Here is an 18251-nt window from a genome sequence, read left to right as displayed (position 1 = left end):
TCTTGGACATTAGACTATCTACATCTCAATTTTGTAGACTGGAAGGAAGGGAAAACATGCTTGTTTTGATTATTTTGAGTACTACTTTGAGAATAAAAATGAAATGGTTATGAAAGAACACTGAAAACTGAAGAAAAACAAAACAATTGCTGAGCATTATGATTTCAGAGTTATAATTCTTTACAACAAAAAATAATAATTCCTGTCAAAGAAAATAAAGCAGTAAAAGCAGATTTTATTCAGGACAATTGCAACAGGGGAAAAGAGTCCTTGGTACTGGACACAATTCTGAATATAGAATAGGTAATAGGAAGTTTTGGTTTTTTTTTTTACTTTTTAAAATTTTATTTTAACGATGTGGTGTACAATTCAGGGTTAAGTATACAAACGTTGATTATGCAGGTACCCTTGTTGCGGAGATGTGCCCCTCCCTCTCCTAGCAGTTTCTCTCAACTGCCAATTCCACCTCCCTTCCCTGGCAGTTTCCCTCTACTGTCAATTCCTTTCTTATAGTATGACAATAATCATTCAAGGTCCGCTTATGAGTGAGAACATCTAGAACTCTTCTTTGTTTCTGTGATAGATCACTGAGTATGATCAACCCTAAAGCCATCCAAGTTGCTGCTAAGTCCATATGTTTGTCCTTCTTTATGGCTGTGTAATATTCCATCGTGTATATTTACCATATTTTTTTGTATCCAGTCCAGTTTCAATGGGCAGCATGGTTGGTTCCATGTTTTTGCTATTGTGAATAGGGCTGCAACAAACATACGTGTGCAGGTATCTTTTTGGTAGAATGATTTGAGTTCCTCCAGGTATATTCCCAATAGGGGAGTTGCTGGGTCATATGGAAGGTCAATTTCTAGTTCTTTCAGATACCACCACACTGTCTTCCAAAGAAGTTGCACTAGTTGGCATCCCCACCAGCAGTATAGAAGCATTCCTTTTTCTCTGCATCCTCGCCGGCATCTGTTGTTGTTTGTTTTATTGATGACCATTTTTATAGCCAAGCGTAGAGTGGGGGTCTGTGGATGGAAAATTACTAGGAGGAAACATCAAAGAAGGGAGAATTCTGCCTGAACTGACTAGTCAAAATTCTTACTGAAGAGAGACCAGGGTGATTAAATGCCAAGGGTGGGCTATGAGTATTGAGGGTGATCAGCTATCAATGATGGGGATTCTTTAGCAATATTTTTGCTAAAATTGAGTGATGCAAAGATAGACACAGATGTTCTAAGGTTGGGTTGTGGTAAAAAAAGGTGGCTCGGAGGAGTCTGACTAAAGTTTGATCAAGGGGTGGCATCTCATCATTTTAAAATAATTTAATTCCTGGGTACTAAGAGTTTCTCTCAGAGAGGTACATACATACGTACGTACATACATACATACATACATGGATAGATACATAGATTGGATGGATGATTGGACGGATGGATGAATGGATGGAGATGTAAGTGTAGGATAGATGGATGAATGGGTAGATGGTTAGCTTGGTAGATAGAGATGATAGAGGGATCTAAATATTTGAATCCATATTATCTATATTATATTACATTTTCTATGTCTATAGTATCTCTCTTAGACCTATCTACTTATCAGAGAAAGAAAATATATATATAAATGTTGTGTGTGTGTGTGTATATATATATAGTTGCCAAGCAATTGCCAATGTGCTCTTTGCCAGACATAAACACACTCTGGCTTAAAATAATTTATTTATCTTTCTATATGTTGGTAGGAAGATTATTTAAATAGGAAACATCAACAAAATGAAATGTTTGAAGTGCTGTTCTCTATCTGTCTCACTCTTTCTCTGTCATAATTCAGGTAAGATTTTGAATGAACTTTGTATGATTTTTGACATGTTAACTGTTTACAAATTTTAAATTGGTCCTTGATAGTGTCCTGTGACTACTTGAATGAATACAGAAAGTTTCATTTAAAAAATTAAGTTTTCTAGAGTTTTTGTTTTGTTTTGTTTTTTAGGAAAATAACTTATTGCTTCAGCTAGCATTTCCAATGGTCTCTCATTTGCATAATGTTTATGTTGGGAGAGCTAAATTTGGCAGCCCGCGGTGACTTTAGTCAGTTGTTTTTGCATATTGCACAATTTCATTTTTTTCTGTGCATCAAAAAATCTGTTGATAAGTGATTATTTTTCTAAATGATTAACTTGAAAGCAATTTAATTTGCTCTCTCTATTAGGCTATTATCTAGACAATAACATTTTTGCCTGAGTTCTGTTCACAGTATCTAACAATAGGTTGCTTTTTGTTTATTTTTATTTTTGTGTGGTTGAATAAACTTGGTTTATTCTATCTTTTGAGCTACCTCATTTCAAGTAAGACATACACATCTGTTCTTACCTTTGCTCAAGAATTTTCCTCAAGTTTGATAACAGACAGAGATGAGTTGTATCTGCATGTGTCTCTCTAGCTTAATTTTGATTCAATTGTCTTTTACCTATATAAAGAAATGTAATTAATATGATGTCACATTTTATTCAATACTATTTATATTTGTGTTCTAATCAAATTCTAAGTACTCTGATAGTTATGTAATATTAATAAAATTATCTTCAGATATTTAAAATACTTAGTCTAGTTTTCAACTTCCTAAGAAACAGTTGTACATTTCAAAGTGATAGCAGGTTAAGTTGTTTTAAAAAATAATAGGGATTCAAAAGCATAGTATTTGTCATCACGAGATCCAAATGCAAGTTGACTACAACTATGAGACCTTGGGCAAAGTCCTAAATTCCCTGTCACTTTCTTACGATACTAAATGGTTATGATATTAATGTCAGTCCTGTCTACTTCATACTGTAGACTAAAATGAGATTTCATGGAATTTTATAATTACTTAGGTTTTCTTGTTTTTTTGTTTTGAGACAGAGTCTCTCTCTGTCACCGAGGCTACAGTCCAGTGGTGTGATCATAGTTCACTTCGGCCTCGAATTCCCGGGCTCAAGCAACCCTCCCACTCAGTTATTCGAGTAGCTGAGGCAACAGGAACATGCCACCATGGCCAGCCGATTTTTTAAAAATTATTTTGTAGAGATAGGGTCTTGTTGTATTGCCCAAGCTTGAACTTGAACTACTGGCCTCACCTCTGCCTCTCGAAGTGTTGGTATTACAAGCATGAGCCACCATGCTCAGCCTTACTTAATTTTTTCTTTTTAATAGATTCTACTGTTTATTCAGTTTACTATTATCATACTTTTGAGGTCACTTATAATTTTTAATTCTGTCTGTCCAATAATAATAATATCAAAGTATTATTAGAGGCCTGCCTTTGTTGCATTCCACAAAACTAACATGATTATGGTGACTGACTTCTATTTCTCTGAATGCTTAGTAAATGGGCTTGTCTACTGGTCTCAAAGTCAGTAAGTAAATGGAACAATCTATCCCCTCTCCTGCTGATGGCACTCACAACACAGATCAAATATTACTAAGTCCTATCCGATATACAGATTTTAGTAACCTCCTTTCTCTGATATAATTATATAAATGGATGTATATTACTAATTGTTCAAGCTACCCTTGCTTATCCTTCCTGAATCTGAGAACCAAATTTTAGACGTGGAAAGGACTTTGGAAAGCCTTGACAACAGTTGCCTTATGAACTCCATAGTGATTTTTTTTTTTTTTTTGCCACATATCTAACCTTAGTTTTCCAAAGCAAGAACTTGCCTTTTGTTTTCTTTCTTTTTTACAAATCATACATGAGTTCATCATATTGCATTGCAATTTAATCTTGTTTCTCTATCTTGAGTCCTTAGTGGAGTATGGGCCACAATACTTTATAAACTTAGTCATGGAAGATAATCTAATGAATTCTGTTACCAGTGATAGCTGTAAGATAAAGATAGATAAATATATACTTACACTCACGTTTTAGAAGTCACAAGCGAGATAAACACTTAGGGTCTCTGTGAAACCCTGTTAGAAGGTTTCACATTAAACTTTTGTAATCATAGAGGCTGCTAAAAAAGGAGACCCCTCAATCTTGTCTCAGTTGCAGTAAATAAGTCCACTTGCGTGTGCATTTTACCCCAAATTCTCTTCTCCTACCTATTTTTTATAATCTTTTCTGCCATCTCTTCATGAGCCTATGAAGGCTTATGACGGTTTAATTTTAGATAACATGACTGTAAAACATATTCTCATCCTGAAGTTATTAAATGATAACAATTTTACATGACTCTTTTGAAAGAAAAGAGAAAATGTTTTGGAATATAGAAAATGCACAAAATACAAATAGAATATAATATTCCTTAAGACTGAACACAACTGAAAGCAGGTAGGCTTAATTCTTGTGAAATATCTTAAATTATGAAAGATAAAAGACAACGCATTTGAAGATTGAGATTTCCTAGGCTGGTTTAGTATCTTTCAAAAATAATGTTTTTACTTGGTCATAGTATTTTTATTTTTGTCTATTCTTTTTTCATCAAGTTATAACGCATCATTTAGATGGTGTCTAATACCCTACGTAAAATGGATTGGTTTTAATCCATTTGTTAATCCATGTGGATAGTTTTTAAATTGCCTTCCCATAAGTACTTCCAGTGTGTCTAGAATTCAAGCCAGCCCCATATAGTGGGTATCTTTTTGTCTTTCTACCGGAGGTTCTCTGTGAAAATGCCAATGGAACTAGAAGTGAAATCCTGTTAGCCACTCTTTTTTAATGACATACTGCCAGGAATGTCCTATCCTGCATCATCTATCCAAGTGAAAGGCCAAGTAAGGTTCAAGTTTGATAAATAGGTCAAGGTTAGGCACATTCATTCTGGTGTCATGCAGGCTAAACTGTAAGGAAGCATAGGGAGTTACAGGGGAATAGTTCTTGGATGCTATGTTGACAGGCATCAATTTGCTTAGCTTTAGAAAAGTCAAAAAGTGGGCAAATTTGGTAAAATGTGAAAAAAAATGACGGATCTGCATAATAATGGGGGAAGAGGCTCTTTGTATTATTTTTGTAACTTTTCCTTAATTTGAAAATATTTTCAAATAAAAATTTATTTAAAAAAAGAGAAGGACGTTAACAGGATAACGAGTTAAAAATGGAACTTGGTCTAAATTTCTGATTTAACCTGCAATTGAATTTTGAATTATTTAGTTACTCCTCGATAAACTTTGCCCACTGAATTCCAGTTTTTTTTGATTCATAATATTTTACATTTTATGGTATACATTTGATGTTTTGTTGCATGCATAGGATGTGTAATTATCAAGTCAGGATATTGGGGTAACATCACCTTGAGTATTCTTTATTTTTATGTGTTGGGAACATTTCATCTTAATATGTCAGTTGAGGGGCAGCTTGACGTAAAGTTGAAACACACAGCCTTAGAATCAGACTGCCTGGATTCGAGTTCCCACTTTGCCATCTACCAACTGTGTGACCTTGGCCACATTATTTATTCTTTCTTAGTCACTTTCCCCATCTGCTAAATGGATATGATAACAACACTCACCTCCTAAGGTTGCCATTAGTATTAAACAATTTAGCATTTATACAATGCTTGAAACAATGCCTGGTACAGTATCCAAGATATCTGTTACATTGATAATAATAATGATTATGCAAACATTCATTTACCTTTAAGGCAGCCACTTTTCACTGACTGAAAAGTCAGGAGTTTGTTTCCTGGAGGGAAGATCGTAATCAACAGAGGAAAGGAAGGACCTTTTCAAGCTATAAATGATGAATTCATAGGAATATTTTTCTCTTCTCCCCTGTTTGAAGATCACTGGTTAAGGAGGTAACAAGAATGTCACATCCTTCAGGAGCACCAGGGAGCCTCAACAAGGTTTTGCAGATCATTGTTTTAAAGGTACTTGGCTAGCAGGGACCTCAATCCCATCAATGTAAAATTTCAGGCCATATAAGTGCTACCAGGTAAAGTGAGAGGATGTTGTCCAGAAACAAGTTACCCTTTTAACCCATTTCATGCCGGCCAAAATTTCCTTACAGCAGTGACTTTAGAGTTTCAAAGACCATTTATGTAACATAGAGTCTTGCTACTCAAAGTAAGGTTCACAGGGGAGGATCAGAAACCCTGGGAGCTTATTAGCAATGCAGGATTTCAGCTCCCTGAAGCTGAATCTGAATTTTAACTAGAACCCTAGGTGATTTATTTGCATGCTGAGGTTTGAGAAGCCTGGGGAAGTTTGCTGCCTTGCTTCTAGAACAGGTGAAAAATCTAGAAACAATTCCTTCTGGTTCTCACCCTCTTCCCACTTGGCTTTGGAGGGTTCTTTATAAAATCCTGTCACACTCTCTCTGTAACTGCTCTTGGACAGTTGGATTCTCTGAACTCTGCCTGAATTGTAAAACATAACTAATGTGAATAATTCTCAACGTTCGCAAGAATAGGCAAGCTACTGGGAAACTTGCAATGGGAGAGGTCAAAAGTTATTGCAGTAGTTCACTTAATCCCAAGTTCATATGAGCCAGCATCAGGTAACTGCAAAATGTTTACATTTTGCTCTCTAGCTTATGAATATTCCCTTGAAGAGTGTCATGCAATAGGAGGGTTAATTAAGTTCTCAGTTCCGCTATGATAAAAGTGCTGAAGAGGTTAGAATTTCTAACTCGGAAAATCAATTCAATTGATGGACTTTATTTCTGAAAGGAGTAGCCAGTTCTCTGTCCATATATTTGTGTATTGATTAGCCCCCTTCCTTGAGCATTTTGATCTTTTAATTAGGTTTCCAGTGTTTTCAGGGACAGAATTAACAACCCATGTCTTGTCAGATCCTTCCAGGGTATGACAATTGGTTAGAATTCTATTTTTTGAAAATCCTACATGGTAAAGACATTGTTATTTTTCATGACTGCACACTCTTTTATTTTGGAATACACTAGATTCACTTATGGTCTGGAAGCAGGATCTTACTTTAGGATATATCAAAGAAGTTTGCGATGCTGTTATGTGCATATGCGCTTCTTCATAGTTTTTTTTCTCTCTTTAGCATTTGCTTGTTGCAGAAGCCTGTCAATTTTAATTTTTTCTATCTACTACCTTTCAGTTTATAGTATAGTACCTGGTTTTGTTGTTGTTGCTTGGTTTTGCTTTGTTTTTGAGACAGTGTCCCATGCTGATGCTCAGACTGGAGTGCAGTGGCGCGATCATAGTTCACTGTAGCCTCAAACTCCTGGGCTTAAGTGATCCTCCCCCCTCAGCCTCCACAAGTGTGAGGTTACAGGCATGAGGCACTATACCCATCCTATATTACTTTTCTAAGTGAAGTTATTTCAGTTAAGTAGGTAAGGAAAGCAGTGAATGACAATTGCCAAAAGTAGCAGTTTTGTAAGTTTAGAAATAAGGCCCCTGGAACTGTCCCTAGAGGGTGAAAAGTGGAAGCATCTGATTCCCAATGTGCAAAAAAAGACCAGTTCAGGCTGAGCTGGTCATCTAGTGAGCAGAGACCCCCTGCTTTGCCCAGGCCCAGGTGGCACGCACAGTGTCATGATTCTGCCCAGCTGGGGCTCTGTTAACCAGTCCCTGTGATGGGGCACATTTGATCTGAGAAGACTGCACTGCACATTCCTCAGATTTTTTCTTTTGAAACTTTAGCCTCTACATCGGGGTGCTTTCAGATTATATTTTATGATTACCATATTTTCAGGGAAGTTAAGTTGTCATGTCTACCAAGAACAAAAACACACAGAGGACTGGTGATATTAAGGGTTCCAGGTAGAAATCGCAGTTACTGAAGGCCTGATAATGACTAGAAAATGAATCACCTAGTATGAAAGAAGAGAGATAGACTGATAGAGTGGTCATGAAGCAGAGTTTTGGAGTCAAGCATGTTTGGATTGAAATCTTGGCTCGAATATATCCTGGTGGTTTTGATGTATCATTCTTTTCTGTAAAATTTTGTTTAGAAATCATTCCAGGCTTATACGAAACTTGCAAAAGTTTTGGAAATAATTCCCATATAATTTTAACCTTGATTTGTAAATGTTAACACCTTATATGCTCATGGAATGATTATGAATATCAATATATTAACATTGGTCCTATACTCCTGACTAATCCACAGGCCTTATTCCTATGTTGCTAATTATCTGCAAATTATCCTTTTTTTCTTTTTCAGGATTCAGCCTAGGTGCCATTTTGCATTTATTTGTCGAATCTTCTACTCTCATTCAATCTTTCTTTGTCTTTCATTAACTTGAAACTTTTGAGGAGTATTGGCCAGTTATTTTATACAATGTTGCTGATTAGAGGTGTCTACCCCTTCTGTATGATTAAATGTCGGTGCCAGTTTTGGGCACCACTATGACAGGGAAGATATTTTGTTCTTCTTTGTGCATCATAAGAGGAGGTACAAGATGACAGTATGTCTCATAACTGGTGATGTTAACTTTGATTATGTGGTGAAGGTGATACCTCCCTGGTTTTGTTTCTTCATTGTAAACTTACTATTTTTCCATTTGTGTTTAAAAAAATATCTTGTTGCAAGATTCTTTACTATGCAAATGACGTGATTCTCATTATACGTTTATCTGCAAATGTTAATATTTATTCTTGCTAAATACAGGCAAAATATCTAGCATAATGCCTGATATATTCAATGCTAATTCTATCCTTCTAATACCTGTAAATACGGTGGCTGTGATTATTTTTATATATTTTAATATGCACAATAGAAACATTACAACATTGCCGAGAAACACAATGTCTAATTGTGATATAATTCTATCAGAAAAGCAATTTTCCTGAATTGGTTTAATCCTTTTTAAAACTGTTGTGTTGCTGCATTAGAAAGAACATATATCAAGTCATTTTCAGATATTTGTTAGGAATCAAATAAAAGACTATTTTGCTTAAGAAACTAGTTTTAAGAAACGATTGCTATGCTAGACACCTTCATGTGCATACTATAATGTTAACCATCATTGACTCAGTCCTTGTGAAGGCTCAGGTATTATTTGGTCATTTGATCCTTATAATAACCTTTTAAAGAAATGTCTTGACGTTGCAGATGGACAAACTGGCTTTAAAAGGTTAAATGATTTATGAAATCACACAACTACTAACTACTAAAGCTGAAATGTAATTTCAAGTCTTTCTGAATCCAAAACCATGCTGGATCACTCAAAAATTAGGAAAGAACAATTGAAAATTTAAAATAAGCATTTATAGATAATAAATTTTATGTGGACCTTATTCAGTTTATGTAGCCCTTATTCAGTTTCAGGAAAGTTAGTCAATTGTCATGTGCATTTTAGAAGACTATATCACATCCCAATTAAATTTATCATAGTTGTTTTATATTTATTCAATTATTTTTTGTGTATTAGGGCTATAAATCTTCCTGGAAATAAGCCAATATTACTAGAAATAGCTATATAAGTAAAGAATTTTTTTCCTTACATTTGTGGTTCTTTCCAAAGTTATTACTTGGCATAAATAAATAAACTGAAAATAATATGGCTCAAGACTTATTTGATCTATGTTTTGAATTTTTTGGATAAAAAATAACATCAATCTCATTTTGCCAATAATAATATTAGTAATATTCCACCTATCTGAGAGCTTCAAGTGACAAATTTATGCTGCTCAGACATAAAATTATTCAAATGATTGAAAATAGAATGTTAAAATATGTGTGTAAAAGTTAATCATTAATCCATTAATTCATTCTTGAATAAGAAGATGCTCACTGTATTTTTTAGATCCTTTGCTATCAGGAACTTATGCAATCAGCAATTATTAAAACTTTACTCACTACTAATTTTCTTCCCACAAGCTACTTTCAGCAGGATTATCTCTTATAAAGATGAAATAAAAAGACTTGAGGGAACCAGAGAAGTGTATCTTTATTATTATAAATTAGAAACTGTCCTAAAACAAAAATAAGTTTTGATTAATGACATTTTAAAACATGGATTTGAGGATTATGGGTATGCCCACTTCAGATTCTTAACTCATTAAGAGGTTTCTGTCTCCAAGGCTTTGCAGGCATTGACTAATTAATTTACCCTTATAATACCAATGAGAAGTGGGCAAACATTAGATGGGAATAGGGTATATTTAGGATTATAATTTATGTGTTATTAAAAAAGAATCTGGAAGGCTAAGGGAGATTCCAATTCAAAAAAAAAAGAATCAGCCGAGATCATGATAATTAGTGCAATAATGGATAGCAACTGACTTAAAAATATGTAAAGAAGACAAGAAGGGGTGTTGGCACCCTGATAAAACTAGGTGTATGATCCTGAGTAAGTTTGATAGGCTGTTACCAACAGAAATTCCAACGGGACATATTTTGGGAAAACATGATGTGGCTTTAAAAGACAGAGTATAGATATGTATATGAATGTAGCTGCCATAAATTTACCCCAAATGACCTGGACTTTATACACTTCTATGAAGTCTTCAAAAAATATTTTGTATGTTTATCCTCCACCATATCCCTTGGTTTGTCTGATTACCATTCTCCATTCTCTCTAAAGAATGTAAGAAAATACTTAGCAAACTCAGTTGAATTTATTTATGTTTCTCATATTGTTTAACGCTTTTCTGAGCTTTTATTGTGTGTTTTGCCCAGACTCTTAATTTATTGGATCATCACATGACCATTTTCCTGAATCTTTTTTCCTTTTATATTAAATATTTCTTAAAGGATAAGATCCAACGCAGCATAATGTTCGAGGTATAGAAATTACACTATAATTTTTGTATTATGTTTCCTTTTGTTGAGAACTGCATTTTGTGACAATGCCCAGGGTTCTGTTATAATTTTGGTTGTAGAACAGTCCTTCATTTCATATATAGTTTGGGATCATTTTAAAATTTTGTGTTGTATAATTAAAGGATGCATAACTAATTAGTAGCAAGCAAGTTTTCTCACATCTAACCTAAAAAGCTCTTCTTCCTGTATTCATCATGTCAGTTGGTGGCACTGTGGGTCCTCCAATCACCCAGGTAGAAATCTGTGCTTGATTGTAGCTTCCCCTCACACACTCCCAAATTTCATGTTCTATTAATCATGGAGTCCTTCCAGCAGAAGGCAAACCTTACAGCCTCCTGGCCTCCGATGAAATGATTCTGAGGCACGGTTCTCTCTACTGTTTCCCCGAGGGTCTCCATGGAAACTGAGGCTCAACTGGCTATAGTGGTAACATATCCAATACTGTTCTTGTTATGGTTTTTCTCCGTTTCTTGTCTCACTTTTCCTGCTTCCTTTAGCAAGTGATTTCTAAGGGTCACCTTCCAAACAACTTATTTGCCCCAAGTCATTATATCAGGGTTGGTTTGGGGAGTAATTTATACTAATCTGAGACTTGAAGAATATGGAAGCCATGACTGATCAAGGCTGAGAGACTATTCATGTCAGAAGGGATGTGATTACCAGAGCTGAGTTAAAGGTGGCAGGTGCAAGGAACAAAAAGATGCCAACTATGGCTGGCTAGAGTAGACGATCTGAGGAGGAGTCGTGAAGTAGCAGGGACCAGTTCATAGTGGACCTGAGAATTCATGTTCACTAAGTTGGCATGACTCTTGGGACAATGGGATTCTAGATTGAGTGATTTGAAGTGGTGGAGTGATATGCTAGATAGTATGAATGAATGAATTCAAGGGGAAACTGAATTTTCCTTGAAGATAACTCTGAAGAAGTAACTGCAATAATAATGACCTATACCAACACTTGGGAAACAGTGTCAATAGTGACTGGAGATACACTGATGGATTTCATAACTACTTTGTAGCTATCATATTACTAAATTGTCATTATAATCTTATATCAGAGTGAAGTAGGTCGTGGTGGTAACTACGGAAACCTGGTTATTGATACAGGAAAGCATTTCAATCATTGATGTTGCTATTTGAAGGATTGATGAATTAGCAGATTTTCTTGAAAGATCAATTCACTCCTCAAGAAAAAATCTCTGACTTATGTATGTATTCATGTATCTTAATCTAATTCCAAACAAATTTAAATGTTTGCAGTGGCTGAGAAATTCATGTCATATTGCTTCAGTTCATCTTTGGTAGTAATTGGTAAGGATTTATTAGCAATATATGTTTAACCCGAACACTGATTCTGGAAGTGACAATGCTTGAGATTGTAAATTTTATCAAATTACTGATGAGCATGGAAATAGATTGGAATGATAGAAAACAACATGCTAAGCAAGTGAGCTTATAATATTATTTCTGACATTTTCTTTGCGATAAATGATTTTGCCTTTAAAGCTTTTATTTTAGGGTTTTTAGTGGCCACTCATTTCAGCTAGTGCAGTGAAAACGGTTTTTTTTGTTCCTATTAGCACAAAATAAAGACGATGACAAACCCTTTATAAAGATGTGGTTTTCATTAAAAAGGGAAGAACAACTAATTGAAAATCACCATAAAGTTTGAGTGATTAATTTCATGCCAAATAAGTCATTAAAAATCTCTGATGGATAAGAAAAAGCAATCATTTGCAAGATTGGAAAAGTCTAAATTCAATCTAGATATACTTTTCTGTTTTTAAAGAGCTGTGTGCTAGTAAAGATAGAATATAGAAACTGGAGAATTTTAACATAATAGCCTTTTATGGTAGGAAGTTGGGCTCTCACCAGCTAGTTACTTTCCCTCTGGGTTCATCATCTTTGTTATAACAATATTTTTCTTGTTTCTTGCCTAGCAATAGTATATATACTCCATATCATTTCAAACATCCAGAAAGTTAGTGTTTTTTATTGATTTTGCTTTGTTGTGTTTGGGGCTTAAAATTTTAATATAAATTATTCTAAAAACTATATACACACACCATATTTATTTATATATATAATTTTTTTTTAAATTAAGAAAATAGCCGGGCTCGGTGGCTCAGCCTGTAATCCCGCGCCTTTGGGAGGCTGAGGTGAGTGGATTGCCTGAGCCTGCGGGTTCGAGACCCGCCTGGGCAGGCGAGACCTCATCTCTATAATAAATCAAAAAATCAGGCGGGCGCGGTAGCGCATGCCTGTAATTCCTGCTACTGGGAAGGCTGAGGCGGAAGGATCGCCGGAGCCCAGCAGGTCGAGGCTGCGGTGGCCAGGAGCGGCCACTGCACTCCAGTCTGGGCGACTGAGTGAGACTCCAACTCAAAAAAAAAAATTAAGAAAATAGACACAATTTATTGATTTTCCCCATGCCAAATAAAATAGCTCTCTAGTAACTAGTACTGTTTATCCTACAACTTGATGCTTTCAAAAGTAAGCATTCTATAGTAAATCTGGAGAGCTCATTGTGTTTCAAAAAAAATGTTTGCAAGTTTAGATCTATAGGTACAAGAGAGTTTCTCCCATGAAACTGCCTTGCATTAATTGGTTTACAAAAAGCAAATTGCAAATGTAATTGCATAAAATGAAATCTTTTGACTTTTAGTCATTGTATCATGACATATAGCATACTTTACTAGTTTGGTGGAACTAGTCAAACTAAAAAGAATTCCAAAATAAATTGCTCGTCATAATGACCGAACTAATTGTTCAGTGGACAGCTAAACTGCAGTAATGGTGTTAACTTTATTTTTTTCACATACTTCCAACTCTTGATTACCAGAAAATATATTCTTTAGTACCATCCAGGATTCAGGTTTGAAAGTCAACTACAATAATAATGGGATACAGTAGAAGCATCTTTTTTTTTTTTTTTTTTTTTTTTTTTAGGCGAAAGGCTCTTTGTTTTGCATTTACTATTCTATAAATTATTGATTTTTTTCTCTGGTGTTGTTCCTTGCAGAGAGTGAATCTGTCCTTCGATTTTCCATTTTATGGCCATTTCCTTCGTGAAATCACTGTGGCAACTGGGGGTAAGTAGTTTTCTACTGATTCACCTTTAGTAATCTACAGTTTGACTGCAGTTATTATTTTTAATTTACTCCATATTTCAAGATGGATATTTATTGGGAAAATCCTGGTCTTTTATCACAAAGTTACTGGTATAAATAAAGCCTTAAAAAAGTATAGCTATTGGAAAAACTTTTCAGCAGAAAAACATATGTAGCTATAATAATTTTCAACCTAGATTCACTTCTGCTTTTCTTCCAAATTTTAATTTATTTTTTGAAATATTGTAAGATTGTACAACTGAAAGAAATTAGAATAAAACTGGAAAGAAAAGCTGCTTAAGGAAACTGATTTTAAATTTTCTTTTAGTGTATATAGTTGAGCATCTAACCTGAGTGTTAGTAAATAAAGCTATCTGAGTCTTGGGAGTATATAACTCAGTGGAGTATTATACAAGTTGAAGATACAGAATGCAAGGAATTATTTGAAAAATCTAAATGATGAAATATGATTTCCAGAGATGATATAACCCGAACATTGATGAGTCTTAAATGAGAGTCATTTAAGATTGTAGAGAAATTGATGTTCAAGGTGTTTCTTGGAGAATATTTCTATGGCTGTGTAGAGAGGAAAGAGTTAGTCACAAAGAGGAAGATCCTGAGTAAATATACAGATGAGGAAATGGGTACAGTATGTTTGGAATAGTAAATAATTGAATTTGAAGGCAGTCAAGGGGTATGTTTGCAAAAAAAAAAAATGTGGCATATTAAGATTAGAAAAGTAGATCAGGACAATTTTATAATACTTTAAGGCTAAATTTGAGCCAGTAGTCCTTAATTAAGTAAGTAATACACTTTAAGAAGATGAATCCAGGTCCAGGCAGAGTGATTCAAGCCTGTAATTCCAGCACTTTGGGAGGCATTGGGGAAGATTGCTGGAGCCCAGGAGTTCCAGGCCAGCCTAGGCAACACAGCAAGACCTCATCTCTACAAAAAGAAAAAAAAAAATGGTGAATCTAGACATTTGTGTGTATAATGCCTTGAAATGTAGTACTAGAGTTAGTACATTTGATTGGAAGAACATTGCAACAGCTCATGTGAGAAATATTGAGCGCCTTGGTGATCCTGTTGCTTTGAACCAAGGAAGAGGAATGATGCTATTAGCAACAACTACAAAGTCAAGAAGAACTGTTTTTAGGGAAAACCAGTGACTTCCATTTTGAAACGAAGAAATTTTGTGTGAAAAAGGAACTATATGTAAATAAAATGTACAAAGGAATATGTCTTTTGTGCTCACCATGTACCTGCATGCCAGCAGAGTACTAGGCATTTAATTAATGCTGTAGAAGGATTAAATGAAAAGGGAAAGGGTAAAATTGAAAGATGGCCCCAGTAAATCATGAATCATACCCTGTCCTCTCATGTCTTAGTATGGTAGAAAGATGTCTTATAATATGGACATTAGACATGCTTTTTCACCTTTAGTTTACCAGTGTTCTATTGAATTTTTAAGAAGTGAACTATTAATCATGTATTTTCAAAATATGTACAACAAAGGTAAAAATATGGACAGCTTTGCATTTTCAATTTATCAAACTGTTTTATCTTTAAAACTCATGTCACTGATTCAGCCAATATGAAATAAGATTTCCCTTAGCGGAGTGAGTAGGATCAAACCCAAACAGATGACTGTATCATCTTTACTACTTCAAAGTACCATTTCTCTTTGAAAGATCCTCCCAATAAGTGAAAATCTGCCATCTTGAAGGATCTGTATCTTCTTTGAAGAAAACATGAATGTAAAGACACTTTCTTTTGTTTCTCTCTGTGATAGCATGGAACTTGCATATATCAATCTATACCCTATTTTAAAAGGCATAGCCAAGATAATTTAGACATTGACCTGGGTTTCTTAAAAATGAAACCTGTGTCTCATATAGAAAATTTTAGCTACATAAATAGCTTGCTTGCTTTTTCATTGTCCATTCATTCAATCAATATTGATTGAGCCCTTATAAAAGGCATTGTACAAGATGCTTTTTTTGTATACAGAGAAGGATAAATTAAGTTCAGGGGCTTAGAATCTGTGAACAGAAAGGGATACGATGCCAAGAAGCAATAAGAGAAAGCTGAATACAAGTGCTGAAGGAGGAGAAGTTTGCTTAAACTGGAGATTGTGCTTGTTGGGCCAGTCAATCCAGAGCTGGTTTGGGAAAGTGCTAACCTTTGGCATTGGCCTTGAAGGTAGTTAAAATTTTAGTAGGCAAAGAGGCTGTTTTTTGAGAGGAGGTGGAGAGGGAAGGGACATTTCAGACAAGGGAATGCTGAGCTAAATGACAGTTCTGAGCCCATAAACACTATGTTTAGAGGTCTGTGGAGTAAATTAGTTTATCTTGAACAAAGAGTTGGAAAAGAGTCTGGTGAAGGGGCCCAGTGTGGTGGCTCATGCCTGTTTAATCCCAGCACTTTGGGAGGCCAAGGTGGGTAAATTACTTGAGCCCAGGAGTTTGAGACTAACCTGGGCAACATAGCAAAACTTCATCTTTACAAAAAAAATTTAAAAATCAGCTGAGCATTGTTGCACACATGTAGTCCCAGCTACCCGGGAGGCTAAGGTTGAAGCATCACCTGGGCCCAGGAGATTGAGCCTGTTATGTATATTGATTGCCATGATCATGCCACCACACTTCAGCCTGGGTGACAGCGTGAGACCCTCCAACTCAAGAAAAAGTCTAACGCAGGGAAGATGAAAGAGTAATGGAGAGTACTTTGAACATTGGGAAATTGGATTTTCCCCAGCAACATTGAGTATCTTAAAGTAGAGAGTAGATCTGGCAGTGGGGTAGGGTGCGGGGGGTGAAGGTAGACACAGGCATTAGAAAGCATTTAGCAGGTTGTTAAATACTCCTTCATGGGGTATAGTACATGAACTAGGATGGGTGCAGCAGAAAAGGAGAGAAGGAACCAGTGCAAGGCACATTCTTGAATTGTTTCATCATCATGGTTGGAAAGGTTTTCAGTCAAAAGGATCCATTAGGTCACAGTGAGTAATGCTAAGAACTGCTTGGAGGACTTCTAAACTACAGTATTTCTATGGGTTTCTTCTGTGGTTGTCTCATTGCTTTAAGCAGATAGACCTATTTGACAAATGCTTACCAGCCTAATAAATCTTAAAAAGGTTATTAACGACTGGGTGCAGTGGCTCATGCCTGTAATCCCAACACTTTGGGAAACTGAGGCGGGGAGGATCGCTTGAGACCAGGAGCTCAAGACAATCTTGGGCAACATAGCAAGACGTCGTATTCACCAATAATAAATTTACGATGTTATTAACCACAAAAGGCTTAAAAGAAAAATGGGAACTACAAGTCAGGCTAAATAAAGTTGACTACAGGTCATTCCAAATAGACCCAGGCCGGAGATTTTTAATAGAAACACATTTGAAGGGGGACCACTCCAAAAAGAAACAGAATTATCTTTTGCAGGGCAGGCCCCTTGTAGTACAGTCTTCCCACTAGGTAAGTGTTCTGGAACCCACTGTCATCAGTGTACAAGCTAGGATTGTTGTGAGAGGCTGCGTTTGACTTCAGTGAATTTTTTATGGAGATTCTTTCAGTGTGTTTGCCTATTTCATGATGGGTGATTTATATAAACAATGTGCAGCAGAGAAATTTTCTGTTGGGGAAAAATGTGATGGAAACAGTTGTTACATTGCAGACTGCTTACAAAGACACTACCCTGAGTAAAACACAACTTTTTGAATGGTTTTGCCATGTGAAATGTCAATTGATGATCAACTTCATTCCAAGCATTCTTTGATCAGCTGAACTGAAGAAAATGTGGTAAGAATTCATCAAGCCTTCTTGGAAGACCTCTGGCAGACTATTGATGAAGGTGTGGAATTGACTAAGGTGTCTTGGAGTTGCTGTCAGGGAATTTTATCTGAAACTTTGGACATGACACGAGTTTCACCAAAATTCATGCCTCGCTTGCTCAGGTCTGAATAAAGTCGCTTGACTGTGTGCCGGGCTTTGAAGGTTGACACTGAGTTTTTTTGTTTTGTTTTTCCCAAAGTCAAAACTGGAGGTGATTCCTGGTGCCACGGTTCCAACCCAGAAATTAAACAGTAATCTAGCCCATGGAAAACGCTCACTTTCCATGACCCCAAAAACATGACAAGTGAAGTCAAAAGTGAAAAGAATGATCATTTGTTTATTTGAGGTGAGAGGGATTGTAATTTGGAATTTTTTCCTCCAGATCAAACGGTCTATCAAGGACCTTATCTGGAAGTTTTGAGAAGGTTGCCTCATGATCTGCAGAAGGTTGTATCCTGAGTTGTGGTAAACAACTTTCATCATAACAACACGCCAACCCACAGTGCACTGTGTTCAGCTTTTGACCAAAAGTAGCATGACCTCCTTGTTCCATCCTCACTATTCACCCAATCTTGCCCCGAGCGACGTTTTTTT

The 18251-nt window shown here is 35.8% G+C and overlaps 1 protein-coding gene across 1 annotated transcript in view; it reads left to right on the top strand.

Annotated features, from left to right (window-relative positions):
• Positions 1 to 13806, top strand: part of LOC110595256 (plexin domain-containing protein 2-like) — a gene marked incomplete at its 3' end in the record, with an annotated part of 62219 nt that extends 48413 nt beyond the window's left edge. The window contains exon 4 of the mRNA XM_021710351.1: positions 13737 to 13806. Within this exon, the coding sequence (XP_021566026.1) occupies positions 13737 to 13806 (70 nt within the window). The remainder of the gene's footprint in view (positions 1 to 13736) is intronic.
• Between the last annotated feature and the right edge of the window lie 4445 nt (positions 13807 to 18251).

This window comes from Carlito syrichta, unplaced genomic scaffold (genome assembly GCF_000164805.1).
Source record: "Carlito syrichta isolate Samal-C Ts95f unplaced genomic scaffold, Tarsius_syrichta-2.0.1 Scaffold288669, whole genome shotgun sequence".
Lineage (NCBI taxonomy): Eukaryota > Metazoa > Chordata > Mammalia > Primates > Tarsiidae > Carlito > Carlito syrichta.
Note: the sequence above shows the minus strand (reverse complement) of the source record. Positions and strands in the feature narration are given on the sequence as shown.